Below are 26939 nucleotides of genomic sequence, written 5' to 3' on the forward strand. Positions count from 1 at the left end.
TTCATTAAACCAAAGACCAAAGTTTTTAGCGCAGCATATATTCATTTTACTTTATGTTGCAGATCTGTAAAGTTACATTTAAAATGTAATTATCCATACAGTTTTCATATATTTATTCATGTAGGATTGATAGATTTAGGCAATACTTAATTTTAGAAGTCCAGATATATTTGAAGTACTTTTGAGGATATTTAATATTAAGAATACAAACGTATATTAATTTCTATATTGATAATTCCCGATAAGGGAACAAATTGGATACATTCTTTTTGCTTATTTTGGGTGAGGTAAATCACTTATTTTGAGCTTGTGTTCCCAAATCAGTTCCTTTGTTTTCCTTGTGAGATCTGGCAACACTGCAACTGGTATATTGCCCAACTTTAGTACAGAGCACTGTTATTTTAAAAAGAAAGTTATTAACCGTTCATTTACTTCGTTTTACCTGGTTACCATTTGGAAAGGAGACTGTGGAATGTCAGAACCGGAATGGAGAAAGAAAGCTTCTGCTCATAACGAAAAAAAGTTTATTTCATTGGCATACATGTGAATGTGTTAATGTGTAATACCTACCATTGTACAACAATGACACCAGCTTTAAATCACATCAGTAAACACAGTTGACACATATGTCGAAAATGTACATGGTAAGATACATTTTAGGTTATGTATATCAGGCGCTCAGCACCCAATTAAGTTCATATTCACTATGTATAAAAACACTTGTACAAACTTGGAATTACTAAATGCAAAATTGGTATGAAATGTAAAAAGAAACACTAACAAAACTAGAAGATTAATGATGTGCACTGACTCTTGAAAACATATTTTTATCCCATAAATGGCCATAGAAGACTGTAGGTATGGAACCACTTCTACACAATGTCCCAAACCAGATATTTGGTCTGTATTATAGTCAGATTGTTTCTTGGAGTTGTCTGCTGAAAGAGTATTACAGTAATGTGTAAGATTTTTATAGACTGGAAGTCAGAGGTGGGTAGTAATGCACTACATCTACACTGTTTTACTTTTACTTTGTCAAAAAGCGCAGGGTTCCTGTCGTTACATTATGCATTTATTTAATGCGTAATATATTGAGAGTTCGTTAAATGGGACTTTTACCACAGCGCCCCCTAAACATCCATTACGTATTTTGTGAAACTATTTGAGTACTCCGTTAATTGGATACTCAAGTAATTATTTATGTTAGTACTTTTACTTCTGCTAGAGTTATTCTTTTTTTTTAAGTATTTGAACTTTTACTTGAGTAAAGTTTTTGGCTACTCTACCCACCTCTGCTGAAAGTCAATATCATTGCACTGTGCTAAAATGTAATTCCCGATGCATGACTACATATAATGACCTGGCAAATAAATTCACAAAACATCATCCGTGACCTTGTCGTCCGTGACCTTGATATTAAAAATATCAGCTTCGAAGCAGAAAAGTCAAGTCTGTTTTCACAAAATCATTATTGACCGTTGTTGGATTTTATTGGCCTAAACCTCATGTTGTATTTACAGACCACATGAAATCACTTGACAAGCATCATTTTCTATCCTATGTTGATACATTTTCTATTGATTCAGTAAGTTTAGGGATTTTCCCTTATTTATTAAATTCTTTAAGCCAAAGCTAATAGGCAATAGTTATGTCACAGCCATGAACCATGATTTCCTTCTTGCTAGTTAGTTGCAAATGCTATTACTGAGAGGGGCATTCTCATTCTAGAGAGCATTTGATTGGACGAAAATCTGAGTAGTACAGGATGAGTCCAAAACATTTGGTCCATTTTCTGTACACATTAAATGCATAGGTATATCTGCTAAATTTTACTTTTGTCAAATTTAGGGAGTACACTTGCACATAGATGGCTTCAAAGTGAATAGACATAGCCACAAAACTCACCACAGATCACAAAAGTTTATGGGGACTTTAAAATGTATAGAAAACGTATAGAAATATGTTCACATTTTATGAAGGATCATTATAAAGTTAAAATATTGTTTGTGCATGTTTTTTCCCTTCTTTTGATTTTTGTTTTAAAGTGATATAATACAGTCTTCTATAGGATTTTTTTTTTTTTTTTTTTTTGGCTAAAATGTCTGGAGTCAGTAAAGAACTCCACAGTATTCTACTGATAATCCACAGTAGAAGGTTCATTATACCTGTGAACCTTTAAAATGCAATGCTGCCTTCATAGATACCTGTGGCCTTCTAGATTTGCCAATAAACATTGACTACAATCTGTTTTCCTGCCATGGAGGAACAGGTGTTAATTCTTGAGCTTTTTGGGCAGGATTTTTCTGAGAGCGGGTTTCTGGTCCTGCATGGTGTCCTGCTCTGGATGGGACAGCTTAGGTTCAGCATCGTGAAGCTGTTTGAAGCTTTGAACCGACTCCTTGGTCTCCGGTTTAGCCTGCCTCAAGAGACGTTTCATGTTCTTTACCTTGTCCCTCAGGTGGTTGTTGGCCTTCTCCAAGGTTTTCACTTTCTGAGAGAGATTTTTGACTTTCTCTTCCTCTTCAAATAACGCCTTCTGCACATTTGAGCACCATAGCTGGAGGAAAGGAAATTTTTTAAACATGAAGTCAAAAGAGATTAGTAATATGTAAATAGGTCTGTTCTTTGCTAGTTTTGCAAAGAGTAATTAACAAATGATTATGCCAAACATAGACCATAAGTTAACATGTAATAAACAAGACATCTGGTTGGCTCTCTTAACAACATGGGAAATTAAATAAATCAGTTGTTCTCAAAGTGTGGGGCATGCCCTATTGTACGGAAGGGTTGTTGCCCTTTTCTGCATATTACGTCCCCCTTCATATTGCTGCACCGTTTTGAGGCCCTCTTCAGCCAATCATGACCTGTATGGCATTACGCGGCAGCCTGTTTCAGCTTATCGCCGCTTGTTCGGCCTCGTTTCGTGGTTTCGCCCTATGCCACTCCGCCCCTGCTCGGAGTGACCGCGCGTTCCCATGAATGCTCCCATGTCTCCCTTTACCCTTAACTCTTTCCCCGCCAGCGTTTTTTAAAAAAAGTTGCCAGCCACCGCCAGGGTTTTTGACGATTTTCGCTAAATTTAATGGCCCGCAGAATATTTTCTTCCATGAATATATGAAGATGCTATATATCACAATAAAGATCTGAGCCTCTGCTTTTAGGCAAAAAAAAAACGATTTTATTTTATCTTCATTTGTTCTTTTTTTATTGCGACTTGAACAGAGGTCAGTTTTGTCAAAAAACAACATTTCAGACAAAAAGCTGATAAAAAGGCATGTTTATGTCTGATATTTTGAGCTTCTCAATACTCCACTTCGTCTTCATGTTTGAGACGATCGCAGTCTGTTTCTTTGATCAAAGAGTTGCGTACTCTTTCAAAACATGCGGAGGGGTCTTCCTTACCGTATAACACCTAAAACACGGAAACCCGGAAAATTCCGTGTTTGGCGGGGAAAGAGTTAAACTACTTATATATTTGTACTTATCAGAATATTTTGCAATAAATGTAAAATATATTTTCCCAATACTTATAAACAACAACCTAAAATCAATAGTTATATATTCCCATTGTTTTTTCTTCAATGACATAATTTTCATGTTGTTAAGGACTTGTAGTTTGCACCCTCGTGAAAGACGGTAAGTACACAGCATTGTACCTTTGTCTTTATGTTTGATTTTTAAAAACTTTTTTTTGCCTCAAAACAGAGTTTGCGATGTTGTGATTCACCTCAGAGCTGGTTAGTTTATTTCATGGCTTACAACTCTTTTATGAAGGATTTTATAAAATATCTATGGAAGAAATGAATGGGTAAATTATTTCCAGAGCCAAGACCTGAAAAAGTGGCCGGGTCCTGTTGCGCTCTATTTCTGTTCCTTTGCCTTTTTCTCCTCTCTCCCCCTGCTTCTTGTGAGCAAAGCACTTGATGGCCTAAGGCATTTATACTTAAGTGGTGTCAGGCATGCTTATGTAAACAAAGACATTTTTGTGCGTACTAGATTAGAATGGTCTCTTCCTCACCCAACACTATCACATGGCTTCAGAAGAATTTAAACATTGTGTATGGTGTCAAAGTAGTCATTTTCTGGTGTGAGCTTTCATTTACATAATCACTGGCAAGACAGATGGAGACGAAGCATACATTAGTGTTTGTCAGTGGGAGGCCGTCAAGATTCCCTGCTGAGATAATGGTTCCAGCAACTAAAAAAGGATCCAACATGTTAGAAGAAATCGTTCTGTTCTCGGGGCGGGCTCTTGTGTTCTCTTCAAGTGACCAATAAACTTCTTCTTTTACTGAAAACTGACAAGATGTAAAGCTGATCTGAACGTTTTTATTAATGATCGCACTCAGCTGCATATCATGACAAACACTGATTTTAATCCAAATTATTCTATCATCAAGCATTTTTTACTGTGTTTTTCCTTACAAAAATAACTGATGAAATCAGAGAACTGATGCTTAACAGTCTGTTTTTATTGAACGTAATTTCTTTACTCACTGAAAGCTGCATATGAACATATGGACGGAAAGCCTCAAGGTAATAAATATGCAATCACAAACATTCATAAGGTTTTTACAATTGCTTATGCTCACACGGTACTCCTGTTGTTATTTCGGCTAGCACCACATGACATGGAATCAGAGCGACATACTTGAGGTTGTATGCAGGGTTGGGAGGGTTACTTTTGAAACGTATTCCACTACAGATTACAGAATACATGCTGTAAAATGTAATTTGTAACGTATTCCGTTAGATTACACAAGTTCAGTAATGTATTATAAATACTTTGAATTACTACTTCTGCACTAGTAGATTTTGTTTCACTTGTTTTGACTATACAAATTCTGCCAGTACAGTAAGACAAAATACACATGTTAAAATACATTCTCTAAAAAAACTAAATATCTTATGCAGTGTTGTTTCTAAAACAAGATAAATCAAATTGTTCTTGTTTTAATGATTTTTTAGATATTTTTATAATGTGTATAAATTGGCAGTGTTGTTTCTAAAACAAGATAAATCAAATTGTTCTTGTTTTAATGATTTTTTTAGATATTTTTATGGGAAAACAATACAAAAATGATTAGCAAGAATATGATTTTTGCCCTAATATCAAAGGTCTTAATAGAAACAAACTAATTATGATCCAATACGAATTTTCTTGAAAAGAACATATGATCGTGCCTGGAAAAATGTGCATGTAAAGTGGCTAGAAATGCAAAGTAGTCTCTACATTAATCAAAATATTTTTTGAATGTAACTGTATTCTAATTACCAATGATTTGAATTGTAACTGTAGTGGAATACAGTTACTTGTATTTTGTATTTTAAATACGTAATCCCGTTACATATATTCCGTTACTCCCCAACCCTGTTGGTATGTGAGTCATCTCTCCACTATTTTTAATCGACAAGTGTGTCATACCTCTGACTAAAGCATAACAGTCTGCATGTGTGATGTCCTCAGCCAAAAAAAAGTGGTTTTGAGTCCGCTAGTGTGGCGGCAGCTTTAGGGTTAGTTTTTTATTTCAAATGCCTAACACCAAGTATGCGACAACGACTGAATCACTGCAGGTCACCAAGTCACTGTACTCTCACTTATGTTTCTTTAAATCGGCAACATTTATTGAAAAATAATGACTTTAGGTCACTTTTTCACTGTTAGTATGAATGCCCCCCTTTAACATGGGGATTTATTGCTTTATGTCTCTTGATTTATCCGATTGTACCTGCTTAGGACAGGGTGTAACCATAAACACTAACCAGTCATGTTTGTTTGGATGAGAGCTTGTAGCAAATATATAGCTTGTTGTAAATTCGAGCGGTAACAGATCTTCTGTTCTGTGATTTGTCCCCGCAAATATGTGCATACTTGCTGTTCCAAACAGCACAAAAACATTTCTTGTTTTGCATGACCTATGTGAGTCATGTTTATCAAGGAATAAGGAGTATAATTCAAAACTGTGACTAACTGGGATATATTATAATCAGGCTTTGATTATTAGTTTGAAATCAAACCAACTGAAACTCAAAAACATTTGATAGCATTTTTTGTTCTTGTTATGTAAAGTTAACATCATAAGCCTGGGAAAGCAAATTATTAGATGCTTGCCACTCACATGTGTACTTAAGTCTTGCCCCGAAAACATTGTACATCTGGAAATTTACAGTTTAGCCATCTAGCTGAGCCTTTCTGTAAGTGTAGATTATCTGTAGCTTTAACCGCCATACTAGCAATAGAACCTGTTTATAGGTCATATGTGATTGTAGAGTTACTGTGGGATATAAAAACATAAAGACTGACATCAATATGGAACATATTACGTAACTACCCTGAGGTCATAAGAACATATGTCTGGTATTAGTGGTGATATTGTTATGATGGGTGTTGAAGCAGGACAAGACGGACAAGAGGTGCGGATCCAAATACGGTTTTATTGGGATAAACACATAAGAAATCAAAGGTAAACACAAATGAAAGTCCACGATGGGAAAACAGGAAACTAAAACACAATGAAAGAGATAAACACGAGGAAACAAAACTCAAACAAAACTAAGAACTCGGGTAAGGGACACAGACCAGGCTAGACGACATTCAAGAAACGAACAACAATTGACAGAGACTACACAAAGAACCGGGGTTTAAATACACAGACAAAGTGGAAACTGAACGAGACACAGGTGGAAACAATGATGAGTGCAGGCAGTGAGGGAGGCCGGGAATTGTGGGAAATGTAGTTTAACACACGGACAGTGAGACTCAGGGCGGACAACAGGGAAAACGTGACATGGACCGGGATCGGTGACTGGTGAGATGAAAAATACGGAGCGGACAACAAGGAAACGTGAAATAATCGTGATAGTGAAACCGAGAACAAAGGGCGGACAACACAGGAACGTAACATAACCCCCCCCCTAAAAGGACCGGATTCCAGACGGTCCTACCGCAAACAGAAACCCCACAAAGAAGAACAAAAACAAAAGATCCAAGGAGTGAGGGGGTATACCCGGGGGAACACAGACAGAGAAAAGGGAGCACAAGGGGCACAGAGACAGACCAAGAAGGCACAAGGGACACGGACACAGACCAAGGGGGCACAAGGGGCAATTAGGCAGTCCACGGGGGCACAAAGGGAAATGAGACAGACCACGGGGGCACAAGGGGCAATTAGGCAGTCCATGGGGACACAAGGGGCAATTAGGCAGTCCACCGGGGCACAAAGGGACAGGTTTAGGAGGCCAGGGAGGTATCGACCGGGCAGGGACAGGTTTAGGTGGTCTGGGAGGTGTTGACCGGGCAGGGACAGGTTTAGATGGCCCGGGGGCTGGCCATAAGGCAAGGGCCGGTTCAGGGGGCCTGGGAGGAGGCCACAGGACAGAGGCCGGATTTGGTGGCCTGGGAGATGGCCGTGGGCCAAGGGCCGGTTCAGGGGGCCTGGGAGGAGGAGTGGCCACTGGGGAGGCCGGCGGAGCCAAGGAGGACCTCTGAGGCGGAGCCGAGGAAGGTTCAGGATGTGGAGCCGAGGAAGGCTCATGAGATGGAGCTGAGGGCGGTGGTGCCGTAGGCAGCTCTAGAGGCGGAGGCCTGGAAGGCTCTGGAGGCGGAGCCAAGGGAGGCTCAGGAGACGGAGCCGTAGGAGGCTCAGGGGGCGGAGCTGTAGGAGGCGGAGCCATAGGAGGCTCGAGAGGCAGAGCCGTAGGAGGCTTGAGAGGCGGAGCCGTAGGAGGCTCGAGGGGCGGAGCTCTAGTAGGCTCTGGAGTATCTGGGAACAGGGCCATAGGAGGCTCTGGGGGCGGAGCCGTAGGAGGCTCTGGGGCGGAGCCGTAGGAGGCTCGGGAGTCTCTGGGAGAGGAGCCGTAGCAGGCTCGAGAGGTGGAGCCGTAGGATGCTCGAGAGGCGGAGCCGTAGGAGGCTCGAGAGGCAGAGCCGTAGGAAGCTCTGGAGTCTCTGGGAGCAGAGCCGTAGGAGGCTCGGGAGGTGGAGCCGTAGGAGGCTCGGGAGGTGGAGCCGTAGGAGGCTCGGGAGGTGGAGCCGTAGGAGGCTCTGGAGGGGGAGCCGTAGGAGACCTGGAAGGCTTGGGAGGCGGAGCCGTAGAAGGCTCAGGAGGCGGAGCCGTAGGAGGCTCGGTAAACCGAGCCATGGAAGACTCGAGAGGCTCTGGAGGCGGAGCCCTGGGAGGCTCGAGAGGTGGAGCCCTGGAAGGCTCGAGAGGCGGAGCCCTGGAAGGCTCAAGAGACTGGAGAGGCGGAGCCCTGGAAGGCTCAAGAGACTCGAGGGGCGGAGCCCTGGAAGGCTCGAGAGACTCGAGGGGCGGGGCCCTGGAAGACTCGAGTGAATTGAGGGGCGGTGCCCTGGGAGGCTCGAGGGACTTGAGGGGCGGAGCCCTAGAACGCTCGAGAGACTTGAGAGGCGGAGCCCTAGAAGGCTCGAGAGGCTTGAGAGGCGGAGTCCTGGAAGGCTCGAGAGGCTTGAGAGGTGGAGCCCTGGAAGGCTCGAGAGGCTTGAGAGGCGGAGCCCTGGAAGGCTCGAGAGACTTGAGAGGCGGAGCCCTAGAAGGCTCGAGAGGCTTGAGAGGCGGAGCTCTGGAAAGCTCGGAAGGCAGAGCTCTGGAAAGCTCGGAAGGCGGAGCTCTGGAAAGCTCGGGAATCTCGGAAGGTGGCGCTCTGGGACGCTCGGGGAACTCAGAAGGCGGAGCTCTGAAAGCTCTGGGAACTCGGAAGGCGAAGCTCTGGAAAGCTCGGGAAACTCAGAAGGCGGAGCTCTGGACAGCTCGGAAGGCGGAGCTCTGGACAGCTCGGAAGGTGGAGCTCTGGAAAGCTCGGAGGGCGGAACTCTGGAAAGCTCGGGAATCTCGGAAGGCGGAGCTCTGGTAAGCTCGGGGGTGCTGGCTCTCGGACGGTCGTGGCTACTGGCGCTGGCTCTTGGACGGTCAGGGCTACTGGCGCTGGTACGGTCAAGACCACAGGCGCTGGCTCAGGGACGGTCGAGGCTGCAAGCGCTGGCTCATGGACGGACGAGGCTGCAGGCACTGGTTCAGGGACGGTCGAGGCTGCAGGCGCTGGCTCATGGACGGACGAGGCTACAGGCGCTGGCTCAGGGACGGTCGAGGCTACAGGTGCTGGCTCATGGACATCTGAGGCTACAGGCACTGGCTCAGGGACGGTAGAGGCTACAGGCACTGGCTCAGGGACATCTGAGGCTACAGGCACTGGCTCAGGGACATCTGAGGCTACAGGCACTGGCTCAGGGACGGTAGAGGCTACAGGCACTGGCTCATTGACGTTTGAGGCTATCGGCACTGGCTCGCTGACGACTGAGGCTACAGGCGCTGGCTCGGGGACGGTCGAGGGCTCAGGCTCGCTCACAATGACATGCGTGGGCTCTGGCTCGCGTATCGTGGCTGACGAGGACTCAGGCTCGCTCAAAGTGACATGCGTGGGCTTGGGCTCGCTGACCGTGGCTGACGTGGGCACAGGCTCGCTCACCGGAGCAGGCGTGGGCTCTGGCTCGCAGACCGGGGCAGGCGTGTGCCGGAAGGCGGAAGCCCGTCTTCTCACCCTCCTCCGGGCTGACGAAGTGGGCCGCGCTGGCTCGTGGAAGCTGACTGGCGTGAGGGTCGGTTCACTGACAGGTGGGGCTGGTGTTACTGGGGCCGCCGGAGGTGGTTGAAGGGACTCCACTGTGGATGGCGAGGTAGGGTCCTTTTCGGCAACGCCCACGGTTAACGGTGAGCCGCAGACCCGCAAAGTCATCTCCACGAAGCTCCAGAGAGTGTACTCGTGCGTTGCCGGTGGCAACCGTTCCCTCAACGAGGCGTTCAGGTTGCCCCGGAAGTAGACCACCAGGGCAGAGTCCGGGAAGTCTGAGACGCAAGCCAGCTTGAGGAAGTCGCCTATGTGGTTCAACGTCGGTCGGTCCCCTTGCTTAAGACAAAGTAGCCGATAGTTGGCCTGTTGGACCGCTGGATCCATTCTTTGGTCGATTGTTCTGTTATGATGGGTGTTGAAGCAGGACAAGACGGACAAGAGGTGCGGATCCAAATGCGGTTTTATTGGGATAAACACATAAGAAATCAAAGGTAAACACAAATGAAAGTCCACGATGGGAAAACAGGAAACTAAAACACAATGAAAGAGATAAACACGAGGAAACAAAACTCAAACAAAACTAAGAACTCGGGTAAGGGACACAGACCAGGCTAGACGACATTCAAGAAACGAACAACAATCGACAGAGACTACGCAAAGAACCGGGGTTTAAATACACAGACAAAGTGGAGACTGAACGAGACACAGGTGGAAACAATGATGATTGCAGGCAGTGAGGGAGGCCGGGAATTGTGGGAAATGTAGTTTAACACACGGACAGTGAGACTCAGGGCGGACAACAGGGAAAACGTGACATGGACCGGGATCGGTGACGGGTGAGATGAAAAATACGGAGCGGACAACAAGGAAACGTGAAATAATCGTGATAGTGAAACCGAGAACAAAGGGCAGACAACACAGGAACGTAACAGATATTAAGTACAAAAGAGACCAGGTTGGTCAATCCAAACACTGTTGTCTAAACACAACTTCCTGTACACGATTATTAATTACATGAGATAGGCTACTACTTCCAATTTCAATGTGAATCAAACTTTTGTTGACTTTGTTCTCACAGACATATGGGAATGTCATGGGAAAGATTATTGCATAACTATATAATATTTATGTGATTGCCAGTTTAAAAAAAAATACAGCCAGAACTGCTTGTTTGATGACAATTTAAAAGAAGACATGCTTTGCTTTATTTAAAAAGAAATATGGGTGCAATTGTAAAGGAAAATGTAATTTGCATTACCTTAGCCTTTAGTTATGATTACTAATCAAAGCAGAAATGCACTGACGTGCGGTCTGGGTAGGCAAACTAGGCACTGCCTACCCTGCCAAAGTTCTAAAATAAAATGTTTATTAAATAATAAACTTATATTTGTATTTTTACTTTTTATTCTTTTGATTTATATATGCAATATATGTGTTATTCCAATTGTTTAGACGTTATGATGACAAATGTAGCAGTAACGCATAATCAACTAAAAACCAATGGTAGAATAAGCAGTGCTTTTACGGTCCATTCATTGCAGACGACAAGCGGAAAACCCATGTTGCGCATGCGCACTTCGATCCTGTATTCTTTAACATGTACGGCAAAAAGCACAAATCTGCTGTGCCTTTTGACGTAAATATGTTATGCCCGTAATCATCTCCGTTACGTATCACACATGGACCAATTAAAATCGAGATATTCCTGGACATTTGCGTAGCTAACGTCATTACACCACAGCTAGCGTACATGCCTAATCCCCGCCAAAATCAAAATGACAGCACCGGCCGTAATCACGGAATTAAGAAATTTTTCCAAACTCGATTTTAATTCCAAATATGAGTTAATTGCAAGAGGGAGGTCTACGCCAGCCTTAGATGGTCTAGTACAGCAAAAGGGCCCAAAAATGATCCGATCATTTCAAACTGATTGGTATGTAAGAAAAGATTGGCTATGTGGCTGCACTAACAATCAGCGGCTGTACTGCTATCCCTGCCTGCTTTTTTCAACCAGTCAGACTGTTTGGACTTCAGCGGGATATTGCCGATGATATGCCGCGCTTGTGCGTAACGTTCACTGTTTACGTGTGTGTGTGTGTGTGTGTGTGTGTGTGTGTGTGAGAGAGAGAGAGAGAGCGAGAGAGTACACATGATAAACATCCTGATTTGTACATTTCTTGATATGCCGCACTTGTGCGTAACGTTCACTGTTATTACGTATTATTAGCTTAAACAATAAATCAGGTAATCTGGCTTTCATAACTCAGTGCCTAGCCTCTTTAAGACATCACCGCACGTCACTGCAGAAATGTAGTAATTAATGTAATCCTGACCCATTCTGATTACATTACCAAGACTGAAACCTTTCATGTGCATTCAGAACTGATTGAAACTAGCCTCTTGAGAAAGGTCATTGACAAGAACACTGGAATGTACAATGATTTATTAATTTCAATAAAGTTGACAGTGTGTAATTCTGCAACATGTTGACATAGCAATATGAAACTGAAGCGATTGAAATGAACCATAGTGAAGTTATGCAGAAACGCAGAGACCCCATCTGGTATAAGAAAGGAAACGCTCTACAAATACAATTTTAATACGTGTAACGCAGGGCTTAGAGTTTAAGCATACCACCACCATTTTGAGAAACACACTTTCCCGAGGTAAATGAAAAGCAAAAGAAGAAAAGATGTCCAGAGAGGAATGTTAATATTCCAGTGATCGTAACTCTCAATTATCTTGAGACTAAAACCCTTCACTTAAGGGTGATCACAAATTCACTTAGTAAAATATAGGTTTGAACATTTCAGATGGTTTGGATCTCAAGAAAATTTGCCGACTTATTCTTGAAGGATTTCTGTGGCAGACAAGCTAATATTTAGGGACATCTTTCATGCAATGTTGTTTTTTGTGTTCAACATACAAGAGCCACAAAAACTCTGTCTATTCTCTGTCAGCAACCTTTACTCCCTCTTCACAAGCCAAAGGAACCACAGACAGACATGCAAAAGAACAGAACGGCAAGACTGCCATTCCACACTGATTTTTTCAAAATGGTTTGTCGGTCTCAGAGACACAGTTTTTACAGTTCCCCATCTGTCGCTCACTTCGACGTTGTGTCGGAAATGCGACACTAGGGGTCTCTCTTGAGAGCCTTTTGACCAATGAGATATTGGCAGACAGAATTCAGTTTCAGTCAGAAATTTTCTTCGGAGCCGACTGGTTGTGTATGCAGCGAGCTGCGAGTCACACACTGTTCCTCCCATCTCTCATTGCGAGAACATGACCATGACAACGTTGCGGTCTCAGCTTTCCTTCCTCAGAAGGAACGCCACTCCAGCTGCTCCCTGCGTCGTTCCTTCTTCCCACGGGATTGAGGACGATCCAGCTGGCGATGTAGGCGATTTGGGGATGGCAGTGAACGGGGTTTCGCCAGGTACGTCCCCGTAAACCACCCGCCCCCCGAAACGCTCGTTGACTTCTATCCCTGCGCGAGGAAATAGCGACTCTCTTACTCAAGAACGCGATAGAGCCTGTCTCTCCAATCGAGATGGAGGAATTTGCCGACCAAGACCAATGCGGGTACTCAATTTACTCTGTACTGGAACAGGTGCTCCACAGGACAGGCTCACACGTGGACTTTCCTCCTGTGCGTATTTTTCGTGGTACTGTCCCCTTGCAAACGGACCCAAGTCTCCCTTGGGCGGTCCTCACGGACCCCAGGTCGCCGTGTTTGTAGCAACTTCTCCCTTCCAATGAGGTAGGATCTACCACCGCGCCATTTTTCACATGTGACCTAAAAGCCCATGTGATGTATTTCACCACTCTTTACCTCCCCCAGTCTGGGCAGGTTTGGTCTTTCCCCCCTGAAAGAATAGGAAAACTGGGAAAGATCGCCTTCCCCGATGCATATGATAGCGTTAAGATGGCCCCAGACGCTTTAACTCTATGCGAGAAACATAGAGAGAGAAAAGGTGTGGCTGCTGCGGCCTGCTCCCATGATTGGCTCCCATGTAACCTCCGTTCCCTGATGGTGTCCTCCCGGCCACATCGCTGAACCGAGCCACTGTTGCAGCCGAACCTCATTGTCGGCTCCTCAGAAAAATCCTGAATGAAACAGACGCACTTCCCTCCCTTTATACCCGTATGTCTAGGGGCGGGACATGCAAATTCTGTCTGCCAATTTCTCATTGGCCTTTTCTCATAGTTCAGATATGCAAAAGGCTCTCAAGAGAAACCCCTAGTGTCGCTTCTTCGACACAACGTCTCGTTCCCTCCATCAGAGAGTTGTCTCTGCTTAACATGCAGAGACAACTATAAGTAAGCCATTTCTAGCTTAATTTTCTCAAAAATTCTAACCAATGTGTCTCTGCGGCTCTAGAATTTTTTTTGAGTTACCCATCCAGCCCAACATAACAACACTGTCTCAACCAATGGGGTGAGTTGGGGAGCAACGAAGACAACACAAATGAAGATTTTTAGAAAAATATCTCTAAAAATATTCTTCTAAAAATCTGTAGGTCCATACAATGCAAGTGAATGGTGGCCAGAACTTCGAAAGTCTTAAAAGCACCTAAAGGCAGCATCAAATTAATCCACAAGACTCAAGTGATTAAACCTACTGTATATCTTCAGAAGCGATATGATAGGTGTGGGTGAGAAACAGATCAATAATTGATCTTACTATAAATTCTAATCCCTGCCCAGTTTGTGGCAATATTCACAAAGAATGTGAATAGCCAAAAACAAATGAAGAATGAGAAAGTGAAAGTAGAGATTTTTTTTTTATTAAAAAAAGGACTTAAATATTGATCTGTTTCTCACCCACACCTATTAAATCCCTTCTGAAGATATGGATTTAACCAATGGAGTCTTATGGATTACTTGTATGCTACCTTTCTGCAGTATGCTTTTTGGACCTTGAAAGTTCTGGCCAACATTCACTTGCATTGTATGGACCTACAGACCTACAGAGATTTTTCAACTAATCTTTTTTTGTGTTTTGCAGAAGAAAGAAAGTCATCCACATCTGGGGTGGCATTAGGGTAAGTAAATTATTAGAGAATTTTCATTTTGGGGTGAACTATCCTTTTAAGAGGAGAAAATGACTTGTTGCAGCTTTAAGAGGACTGTCTTGCTCAAGGGAGTTTCTTTGGTTTTGGTGGAACTTGAATAGCTCTGTAATCCTTTTCACAATAAAAAGGTCAAACTACAGTTCTGTTTGTCCTATTTACCTTCCACAAAACTATCAAAGTAACTTAGGGAACCTTCAGGGAGCCAAATATAAGTGAAATGAGTTGCATCTACATCATTTTGCTATTAAATATGCATTAAAAGTCACTCACTCTGTTGTCCTCCTGCATCTCCCATTCTGGAGTGTACATGTGAACCTGTGTGCCAGCTGTGCAGTTGGAAAACTGGAACAAGCTGGCAAACATGCGATGGTTCTCTGGGGTGTCTGGGAAGATGGGGTCCTGGAAGTTAACGCCATGAGGAATGATGCTGTAGTTTTCATCCATTCTGTGAAGAAATGCAACACACACACACACAACATTATTATGCTGAATTATCATTATGTACATTTAAAACATTTAGTGGAAATTCAAATTTGTAGTTCTCTTCACACACGTTGGTGCAACAGACATGAATAATACCTCAAATTGCATGGCTTGTTGAGAAGAACTGTTCTTTTACTTTTCTGTTATCTACACTTAATTTAAGTGATTGGATTTAAGACGTTCATCTGGAGGATGTTGAAACAAGCTATAAAATCCTATAGACTTACATTGTAGGAGGGACATTAAGACATATTTCAGGACAAGAGTATTATTGAGGCCTAGCCTCTATTGACTCCTTTGGGCCAGTAAGCAACTACTTAGTAACGCTCCAGCAACCATCCAGATTAGCCTAGCAACCGCAATGCAATATTCTAAAAGCTACTCCAAACCACTTAAGCTTATTGTACACTACAGGACTCAAGCTTGTCTCATTTGATGTTTTGAGGTGCTGATTTCTGCGGCGAGAAATCTCAGATCTTATGAGAGTGACGTAGAGTGCACACTCCTGCGACATGCCGAGATGAGTCCCAAATGCTATGACAGTTTTCAAAACCACAGCCACACTGAATTAATTACAGAGTGAGTGCAAGACAAGGGCAAGGTATTAGGATGTAGCAGACAAAAGTAATTAGAAAATAAAATAAAATATCACCCACATCTCCCAACTCACTCTTTTTATTTCTTTTTACTGTTTTTATTACTTTTAGCTGTTTTTATAATTTTTTCCTTTGCAGATGGTGTCAATAAGAGCAAAGACAGGTGAGAGCCATTCTTTCATGTTTGTTGACAAGTTATCAAGAATAAATTGCACAAGTTTTTGAATTAATTTCATTATCTTAATTTGAAAATTGGTGAACAGAATTTGCTTGCCCCTCCCCCGGGCATACGGGTATAAAAAGTGGGAAGCGTGCAACCGCCCAGCACGCCATGGCCCTCCTGCAAGTCCATCAAGCAAAGACGCTAAGTGATCTGCACTTGGGTAGTCCTGATCCTGATGTGCTGCAGGAACTGCGCTCGGCAACAGACTTCACCATCCGGGCCACGAAGGTCATGGCGCATGCACTCGGACAGGTGATGGCCACCCATGTGGTCCAAGAACGGCATCTGTGGCTGAATCTGGTCGAGATGCAGGACCCCAACAAGGCTCGCTTTCTCAACGCCCCCATCTCCAAGATCAGCCTATTCAACGACACCGTAGAGGACTTTGCTCAGCAGATCTCGGCGGTGAAGAAGCAGACAGAGGCCATCCAACATATCAAGCCAAGCCGCGGCTCAAGATCCCACACCCTGTCTGCTCACAGAGGGCGTCCCCTGTGGCGGTGAAACCCCAGGTAGCTCCGCCCCAGCCCGGGTCCTGCTCTCAGCCTCAGCTCTCAGCCCTCAGCCCCAGCGTAGAGCTTCCTGCAGGAGGTGGACGCCCCCCGTCTCACGGACCTCCTCCCGGATCCGGAAGGATCCCAAGCACTCCTGAGACGGGCAACCCAGGGAGAGAGACATCTGCCCTGAGACGTTTTTAGCACTTTCTTTCTCGTCTTTTACTTTTTGCACTTAATCATAGAGTAAAAAACATACGTAATGACTGATGTATGTCCTCATGAAATCAGAACATGGCCAGGTTTAGTGGTGATGAGTACATTTGTGATTGGATCAGTGAAAATGCATCTTAATTCCAGTGTACACATGATCTCAGTTGAGGACGAATGGTCGTGTGGCCGATACACTACAGTCCTGTAGTGCACGTACCAGCATGACAAAAAACAAGACTTTTCAGTTTACACTTGGCTTTGTTACTGCATAGTAGTATCATGGAGAAAAATAGTAAAAACTCTACTTGTTACAATGGTCTATACTTAGGAAATGCATAACAATTTAAAAAATAGCACAGCAAAATAATTAGTTTTCATCAAATAACACAACAAAGTCGCACAATATGTGTGTATTATTGTATCTTTTGTGTGGGCCCCAGTGCTGTAACAGTTCACTACCACAATGACCCATATATTTTTACACAGGGAAACAGTCAGGGAGAGGCGAGTTACCAATAAAGGGTATGCTGTGACAGCTGTATTTGTGTTCTTAACAGTACGTGAGTGTGTTTGCATTAGAGCTGCCTGGGTACTTTTCTTTAGCATTAGCAAAAGTATTTAATTTAAAGCAAAAAAGAGAGAGGTGAAATATATATATATATATATAAAATAAAGATAAGAGGTAAATTATAAGTGTCAGGGGAATCTATTCTTTCTTTGATCTTTCTCAAAGCATCCAAAGCTGCTCTCTGGATGGCATCATGCAGTTATGGCCTGCAGTTACTCAAGCTTTTGCACATCAACACACATATTCAAACACCTCCCAGTGGTGAGGAAATGACTAAAATCCGTTATCAGAGTTTCAAGGGTGGTTTGAAAAATAATAATAAAACAACCATGGTTACTTTGGCACAAAGAGGGGAAATAATATACTCTCTTCTTCTTGGACTCTCCGCTACACTTGTTCTCTATTATTTGGCGTGTGATTATTGGCAGTTTGCCACCATCAGCCTGTGGGAAAATCTCTCTCTTTTTTTGCTCTCGATTTGTGTTTGTACTCCCTGATGGCAGAAAAATACAGGTTTAATGGTTTGCAGTGCTCAAGTGCAATCAGAAATTGACCAAAGGCAGACAATGTATATTAGTCATTTACCTGGGAAGTGTTTTAGGTTTTGCTTGGGAGAAGGAAATCACTGTTACACCATACAAATGAAAAGTGTGTGTGTGTGTATGTGTGTGTGTTGGCATGCCAGAATCCCATGAGGCCTTAGCAAGCACCCGTTTTACTGTTACTCATACAGTACCTAAGAATTAGATTTGAACAAACTATTAACCCCAAGTATTAAACTGTGATACGTAAGGAATTTGTGCATCCTATGATGTCACCAGCAGAGGCTATAAATTCTAGTCAATTTCATTGACGTGTTGCACACATATTCACAGCTGGTCACTTCTTAAGACGTTCCCAAAGTGCTAAATCAGCACAGCATCAAAGTGTAGCTTTTTGATAGGGAACCCTGTTAGGACTATTAGGACAGTGTGCCATCCGCATCAGCAGAAGAAATCATGTTCGAGAACCATTAACAGAACCGTATGTCATTAAAATAATTTGGTTTCTGTATATTGAGAAGTGAAATGAGAAGTGTACTGAAATGTAAATGAATGTGAATCACTACCTGTTGGTGTATGTTGGTAGGCATTAACATCAACTGTATTGGAATAGTTCAACCAAATATGGAAATTCTACCATTATTTATACACCCTTGTGTTGTTCCAAACCTGTATGCTCTCATTTTCCCTGTGGAACACAAAATGAGAAATTTTGAAGAGTCTTTATGCAGTTCTTTTCTACACAATAATTGTAAATGGATGACTATGGCTGTCAAGCTTCAAAAAGAAACACAGAAGCCCATACAACATGATTTTTGTTCTATAAGTCTTCAAAAATCATACCAAAGTGATATGTGACAAATAGACAAAAATGTACGCCAATATACAGTGAAAATCTTTCTCTCCACTGAAGTGCTGAAATCATATTTACCTTTAGAAACAACGATGTTGCGTTGACATGTCATGCAAGGTGTGACTTCATTTAAGGTAAACGGCATTGGTTCTCACTTATGTTCATAAATGTGGAATGGTGAATGAGATTTGAGGTTTGTAGTGGAGGGGAATATTTTTAGTGTATAACAACTTAAATTTTGGTCTTTTCTTCACACAAAGCCATGATAAAGGCAGTCATGCATCGGACAAGAAACTCCACGCCACTGTTACGAAGGCAGACGAGGAGTGGGGATCTAAATGCAGCTTCTTTATAGGGTGAACCAAATGGTGAACAAGATAACTCTGAATAAAATGATACCGGGAATAAAAAAAAATCCACGTCGGGAAAACAGAACAAAAACACGAAAAACATCCAAGGAGTACACAGGCAGGAGAAACATCCACGGAGAGCAGGAATAACATTGACATTTGAACATCCACATGCAAACATCTACATTCACATTCAACGACCGACTACGAAAGGAGAAACAACAGGGTTTAAATACACAAGGACAATGATGACTAAACGACATGCAGGTGAGAACAATGACTGACTGCAATGATGAGGGCAGGGAATAATGGGAAGTGTAGTTTATGACAAGTGAAACAGGGGGCAGACAACAGGGGATCGTGACTTAACCCCCCTCAAATGAGCGGATTCCAGATGCTCCTAAAAAAACACGAAAACCCACAAAAACAAAATAGTCCAAGGAGTGGGGGGGCAAACAGACAGTCCAAGGGGGCACAAGGGGCAAACAGACAGTCCACGGGGGGCACAAAGGGCAAGCAGGCAGTCCAAGGGGGGCACAAAGGGCAAGCAGGCAGTCCAAGGGGGCCACAAGAGGGGGACTGGGTCAGGAGGCCTGGGAGGTGGCCACAGGACAGGGACTGGGTCAGGAGGCCTGGGAGGTGGCCACACGACAGGGACTGGGTCAGGAGGCCTGGGAGGTGGCCACAGGACAGGGACTGGGTCAGGAGCCATGGCAGGCGGAGCTGTGGGAGGCTCAGGATGTGGAGCCGTGGGATGCGGAGCCGTGGAAGGCTCAGGAGGCGGAGCCGTGGAAGGCAGAGATGTGTAAGGCTCAGGAGGCAGAGCCGAGGGAGGCTCTGGAGGCGGAGCCGGGGTAGGCTCAGGAGGCGGCGCCGTAGAAGGCTCTGGAGGCGGAGCCCTGAGTGGCTCGAGAGGCGGAGCCCTGGAAGGCTCTGGAGGCGGAGCCGAGGGAGGTGGCACCGTAGAAGGCTCTGGAGGCAGAGCCCTGAGTGGCTCGTGAGGCGGAGCCCTGGAAGGCTCTGGAGGCGGAGCCCTGAGTGGCTCGAGAGGCAGAGCCCTGAGTGGCTCAGGAGGTGGAGCCCTGGATGGCTCAGGAGGCGGAGCCCTGGTTGGCTCAGGAGGCTGAGCCGAGGGAGGTGGCGTCGTAGAAGGCTCTGGAGGCGGAGCCGTAGAAGGCTCAGGAGGCGGAGCCGAGGGAGGTGGTGCCGTAGAAGGCTCTGGAGGCGGAGCTCTGGGAGGCTCGAGAGGCGGAGCCCTACAGGCACTGGCTCTGGGACGGTCGAGGCTACAGGCGCTGGCTCTGGGACGTTCGAGGCTACAGGCACTGGCTCACTGGCGGTCGAGGCTACAGGCGCTGATTTGTTGATCGTGGCATGCATGAGCTCTGGTTCGCTGAACATTGGAGGCAGAGCCATGGGAGGTTCTGTGGATGGAGCCATGGAAGGCGGAGGCTGGAGAGCAGAAGCCTTTCCTCTTCTTCTCCTCCTCCTCCTCCTCTTCCTCTGGGCGGACGAGGCTGACAACGCTGGCTCGCTGACCGTGGCAGGCGTGGGCTCTGGCTCGCTGACCGTGGCAGGCGTGGAAAGCCCAGAGGCGGAAGCCGGGATCGAGAGATACCGGGAACAAACAAAACATCCACGTGGGGAAAACAGAACAAAAACATGAAATACATCCAAGGAGTCACAGAAACTGCTGTAACTGCGAACTGAATAATTAGAAATGGCTATGTTATCTGTAACATTGAATTTCAATGTCAAACAACAAAACTTAAGTGGGCTATATAAAAGAATCATGTACACAATACATCATACAGTGATGGCTTGAGAAAATAATCTATGCCTCTTGACAAAGATTTGAGTCCAATTTAATGGAAAACTATGTGGGTTGCGCTCTGTGGGGCGGCAGAAATTTGAACAGCCTCCGGAGTCAAAGCTGATTGCCACCGGCAGATGCCAAGAAGTGGCTTCTGTATTGGTACATTTGTTTGAAAATATTATTTCTAATTTTAGAATGTGCCATGACATCCACCAGACGTGCGCAGTATGTGACACTAAGGCTTCAGAAGACTTGGAATACCACTTTTGTTCCTTTTTTTTTGTCCTTTTTTGGAGCTTGGCAGATATGGTCCTTGTATGTAAATGAGCTACATACATACATACATACAAAAAAATAATAATTCTCCTTTTGTGTTCCATGGAAAAAAGTGAAAAGAAAGAAAGTGCGGGAGGGATGTGAAATTGAGAAGTACTTTCCTAAGGAAGTCCAGTGTTCAACCCTGCAGAACATTCAAAAAGATATTTTATGAGTCAGGGATAAATATTTAGTAAACATGTTTTGCTGGCCAAGAGCTGAATACTTTGCAAAATAAAAATGGCTGCCCTTTAGCATTAAAAATAAAAAGTTTGGAAAACAAATGTTTGGATAACATGCTGCAGATTACAAATGGTTCTAGTGTACCTTGGAATGTGAGATGGCATCTGTGATATATTTGCAGAGACGGAAGATCAGTTTGCATGGATTATGCCAGAATGCAATTTCTTTATTATAAATTCCATGTATGAGTTTGCAAACATCTTCTCTCATTCCTTAACAGCATTTTGCATTTTGCCACCAAAAGAGTTTTAAGTAAACACAGTTCCCCATCTGTCATTCACTTCGACGTTGAGTCGAAGAAGCGACACTAGGAGTCTCTCTTGAGAGCCTTTTGCATCTCTGATCTATGAGAAAAGGCCAATGAGAAATTGATAGACAGAACTTGCCCCCGGACATATGGTATAAAGGAAGGGAAATGTGTCATTTAGAAATTTTCTTTGGAGCTGACTTGTTGTGTATGCAGCGAGCTGCGAGTCACACACTGTTCCTCCCATCTCTGAGTGCAATTGCTGTTGCATCTATGGCGCATATCAGTGGCTTTCTCCTTCTCTGCATGTCAGTGCAGCTTTGCCCCTGGGTGCCCCTGGGTGCTACAGCGCAGTAAAAGATACATAAAAGAACCCCCTTCTCCACCCGTCACTGTGCCTTTCGCTCATCGGCTCTCACTACCCTCGACGGCGGAGCGGCCCACGGGTAGACGGCGATCCACCTGTGCCCTGAGAACCTTTAGGATGATGTCTTCATTGACCTCCAAAGCCTACAGCGCCACCGGACAGGCCGCTTCCGCCCTGCATGCCATGGCCCTCCTGCAAGTCCACCAGACCAAGGCTCTTAAAGATCTGCACTTGGGTTATTCCTGATCCCGACGTGCTGCAGGAACTGCGCTCAGCGACCGACCTTGCCCTCAGGGCCACAAAGGTCACAGCGCGGTCACTCGGGTAGGCGATGCCCACTCTCGTGGTTCAGGAACGACATCTCTGGCTGAACATGGTCGAGATGCGCAAAGTGGACAAAACAAGCTTCCTCGACGCACCTGTCTCCCAGTTCGGCCTTTTCGGTGAGCAAGGTAAGTGCTTCGAGTCTTCTCTCAACACCAGAGCCTCAGGACGCGTTTTTTCCTCCCAACGTCGCATTACCTACTCCACAACGCTGCGAAGCCCCGCCGGGTATGTCAAAAATAATCGTCCCCTTAGTGCCCCTAGCACGGAGCTTGGATGCATGGTTCCCAATCTGTCACACTGGCTGGCCAGGACCATTCAACTCGGTTATGCAATTCAGTTTGCCCTTCGGGGGCGTCCGCTTTACTGCAGTACACGGCGAAGATGCCAGATCCCTGCGCGCGGAAATAGCGACTCTCTTACTCAAGAACGCGATAAAGCCTGTCCATCCAACCAAGATTAATATGGGTTTCGTACCCAAGAAAGGCGGAGGCTTACGACCGATTTTGGACTTGCAAGTTTTCAACCGGGCTTTGCACAAACTCCCGTTCAAAATGCTCACGCAAAGACACATTCTAACTTCAGTCCTGCATCTAGATTGGTTCGCAGTGGTAGACCTGATGGACGCATACTTCCACGTCTCAATATTGCCTCGACATTGACCCTTTCTACGGTTCGCGTTCGACAGCCAGGCGTATCAGTTCAGGGTATTCCCATTTGGCATGTCCCTGTCCCCTTGTGTCTTCACGAAGTTCGGGAAGGCATCCGCATTCTCTCTTCTGTTTGCGCGCCTCACCAACGCTGTCAGTGCTGAAATGCCTCACCGCGTTCAGGCCGGTGCACGGCGGTCCCCTTAAAACATTTCCAGAGGCTCCTGGGGCATATGGCATCCTCTGTGGTGGTCGCGCCGCTGGGGTTGATGCATATGAGACCGCTTCAGCACTGGCTCCACCATGTGTTCATCACCCCCGCCTGCCGCCAAACTTTTCAAACCCTGGACAGACCTCTGCTTTCTACGGAAAGGAGTCCCCTTGCAGCAGCTGTCCCGAGACATCCTGGTCACCACAGACGCCTCCAAATTGGGTTGGGGCACCGTGTGCAATGGGAACGCAGCCGTGGGCCATTGAAAAGGGCCCCCGCTGCGCTGGCACATCAACTGCCTAGAGTTGTTGGCAGTACTTTTTGCCTGCGAAGGTTTCTCCTGCTAATTCAGGGCAAACACGTCTTGATCCGATCAGACAGGCAGCGTACGCTCCCGTCACATGTCACAGCTCGCCCGTCATCTCCTCCTTTGGAGCCAGCAACTCAAGTCCCTGCGTGCCACTCACATCCCAGGCAACCTCAACATGGTAGCGGAGGCACTATCACGACAACGCTTGCCCAGTGGAGAGTGGAGGCTTCACCCCCAGTCGGTCCAGCTGATTTAGGAACGATTCAGCAAGGCCCAGGTAGTCCTGTTTGCCTCCCGAGAAACCTCTCACTGCCCGCTCTGGTATGCCCGAACGGAGGCTCCCCTGCTGTCCCGTGGGGTTGCGCAAGTACGCATTTCCCCCAGTGAGCCTGCTTGCACAGATGCTGTGCAAGTTCAGGGAGGATGGGGAACAAATCATTCTAGTGGCTCCCTATTGGCCCACTTGGACTTGGTTCTCTGATCTCGTACTCCTCGCGACAGCCCCTCCCTTGCAAATCCCCCTGAGGGAAGGACCTTCTTTCTCAGGGATGGGGCACACTCTGGCATCCGCACCCAGACCTCTGGAACCTCCACGTCAGGCCCCTGGATGGGATGAGGAAGATCTAGCTGATCTACCACCTGCTGTCGTAGACATGATTAACCAAGCCAGAGCCCCTTCTACCAGTCAACTTTACGCCCTGAAGTGGTGCTTGTTCGCAAATTGGTGTTCTTCCCGGGCTGAAGATCCACAGATGTGCTCAGTTAGGTCAGTGCTTTCATTTCTGCTGGAGAGGTTGGATGGGAGGCTGTCCCCCTCCACCTTGAAGGTGTATGTAGCTGCTATTGCGGCCCACCATGACACAGTAGACAGCAAGTCTTTGGGTAAGCACAACTTAATTATCAGGTTCCTAAGAGGCGCCCGGAGGTTAAATCCCTCCCGGCTGAGCCTGTTCCCCTTCTGGGATCTCTTTAGATGTTCTGAGCAGCTCTTTGTCTGCTTTGGGGGACAGCGGAAAGGGAACACTGTCTCCAAACAGAGGCTTTCCCACTGGGTAGTGGACGCCATTACATTGGCCTATCGCACCCAAGCCGTGCCCCCCCCCCCTCTTGTGGGTCCGAGCACACTCAACAAGAAGTGTTGCGTCCTCATTGGCACTGGCCAGGGGCACCTCCCTAGCAGACATATGCAGAGCAGCGGGTTGGGCAGCACCCAATACCTTTGCAAGATTTTACAATCTCAGGGTTGAGTCGGTTTCATCCCGTGTTTTCTCAGGTCCGAGCTGGTAGAGCTCTGTACACACTGACAAACTGACCGGTTGGACCGCTTGCACATAGCGCTGTTTCCCCTCCGCTGTGGTAATACAGTGTGCCTTTACCCTAGGTGATCCCATGAACTCGGCTACCTGGATGACTCCTCCCTAGCCCTCTGGTCCGCGAATTCAGCGGAGGAATTCACCGACCAAACCAATGCGGGTACTCAATTTACCCTGTACTGGAATAGGTGCTCCACAGGACAGGCTCCCACGTGGACTTTTCCCCCTGTGCGTATTTTCCGCGGTATGGTCCCTTTGTGAGCGGACCCATGTCTCCCTTGGGCAGTCCTCACGGACTCCCGTTCGCCGTGTTTGTAGCAATTCCTCCCTCCCAATGAGGTATGATCTACCACTGTGCCATTCCCCACATGTGACCTAAAAGCCCATGTGATGTATTTCACCACTCTTTACCTCCCCCAGTCTGAGCAGGTGTGGTCTCTGCAGGGTCTTTCTCCCCTGAAAGAATAGGAAAACTGGGAAAGATTGCCTTCCCCGAGTGCGTATGATAGCGCTAAGATGGCCCCAGCAGCTTGCTCCCATGCTTGGCACGTCGCCTCGTTCCCCCCTGTCGGGGGTAAAGAACCAGAAGGCTTTGACGATTTTATGGGCCGTTGAGGACGGGTACATGCAGCCTGGCACAGCTGGTCACTTTGGCACGTAAAATACCTGCCCACTCCTGTGTCAGCAGTACACGTACACGGCTCAGTGCATGGCGTGATTTAAATTGGACCCCTGGTGTCACTTCTTCGACACAACGTCGAAGTGAGCGACAGACGGGGAACGTCTAGGTTACGGATGTAACCTCCGTTCCCTGATGGAGGGAACGAGAAGTTGTGTCCTCCCGGCCACATCTCTGAACCGAGCCACATTTGCGGCCGAACCTCATTGGAAGAGTATATATTTATTCCACTATAATATTAACTAATAGCCTCCAGAGGGGTTCCCCTTTATATCCGGACCATTTTCATGTGTCTTCAGTATATAACCTCTTAAATTCTACAGCTATCCACTGGCCAACCTCTGTTAACTAAAAAGTAAAAACCCTAATCCTCTCAAGGAAAGCTCTAAGTCCCCACTGAATGTAGCTGTTATGTGCAACATGTTGCCTCAATTACTGATTCAATGCTGAGCGTTTCCAGTTTCTCAGGCTTTTGATGATTTGACTGGCAAGAATTGTCCTGTCAAACTGGAACCAGCTGTCTGATTGGTTTGTGGCTCAGTCTCATGACATATGGGACATAAAAAGGAGGGAAGGCAAGTTGTGAATGTGGACTAAAGTGGGCCATTTGCAAGGTGTTTGCCTTTCTGTCTTCTACAGAATTCAGTCTGACCACTGAAAGCTGTGATGAATTGAGGACAGCTTGGCAGACTCTTGTTTCAGAAATATGGAAAGGAAATATGAAAATCACTAGAGAACACAATGGAAATGTTTACGGAGTCAAAACTGATGACATGGAGTGAGTGCAATGTGACACAGAACAATGCCCTCACTGGAAAAAAGTACCACAGGTCCCCCATAAATCTTAAAGGAATAGCTCATCCAAAAAATTTAAAATTCTGTCATTATTCAATCACCCTCACATCATTTTAAACCCATATGCTGGAACACAAAATGAGAAATTGTAAAAAATGTCCAAGCTGCTCTTTTCCATTGACGTTCACAGAAACCACATCTGTCAAGCTCCAACAATGAGAAAACAAAAGAAAACACACAAAAGTACTCCATGCCAGTTGTGTGCTATATTCCAAATAGACCAACATGTCCAACATTCTTTTTCAAATGTTCAACTTGTTGCGAATATTCCCAACTACAGCTCCCTATATGAATTACATTTGTAGTTCTTTCTTGACCTCAACAGTTTTCATCCCCAACAATGTGAATATTCTGCTTAACATCTTTTGTGTTCCACAATAAAAAAGAAGTCATACGTGCAATGATATCTAAGACTCATTATATCTGGTGGGGCACAAACAATCACTTAAACCAACATGTCAGGGTTACTTGCTTTGCAATTGTCATTAATATGCACAGCAATACATTAACAACAAAGTTCTCAGTTATTTTAGTGGAGTACCTGTAACTGAGCTTCAAAGATGTGTGTGCTTCTTATCTGTGACACTTTATGTTGATATCAGGCACACTGAAAAAGTTCTG

The 26939-nt window shown here is 45.4% G+C and overlaps 1 protein-coding gene across 1 annotated transcript in view; it reads right to left on the reverse strand.

Annotated features, from left to right (window-relative positions):
* Positions 1 to 509: 509 nt before the first annotated feature.
* The window catches only part of LOC127625789 (coiled-coil domain-containing protein 3-like), a 37061-nt gene continuing 10631 nt past the window's right edge, over positions 510 to 26939 (reverse strand). Inside the window, exons 2-3 of the mRNA XM_052101142.1 lie at positions 14937 to 15111; positions 510 to 2557 (exon numbers count right to left, since the gene is read on the reverse strand). Coding sequence (XP_051957102.1) covers positions 2273 to 2557; positions 14937 to 15111 — 460 coding nt within the window. The 3' untranslated portion in view covers positions 510 to 2272. The remainder of the gene's footprint in view (positions 2558 to 14936; positions 15112 to 26939) is intronic.

The sequence above is a fragment of the Xyrauchen texanus genome, chromosome 32 (assembly GCF_025860055.1).
Source record: "Xyrauchen texanus isolate HMW12.3.18 chromosome 32, RBS_HiC_50CHRs, whole genome shotgun sequence".
Lineage (NCBI taxonomy): Eukaryota > Metazoa > Chordata > Actinopteri > Cypriniformes > Catostomidae > Xyrauchen > Xyrauchen texanus.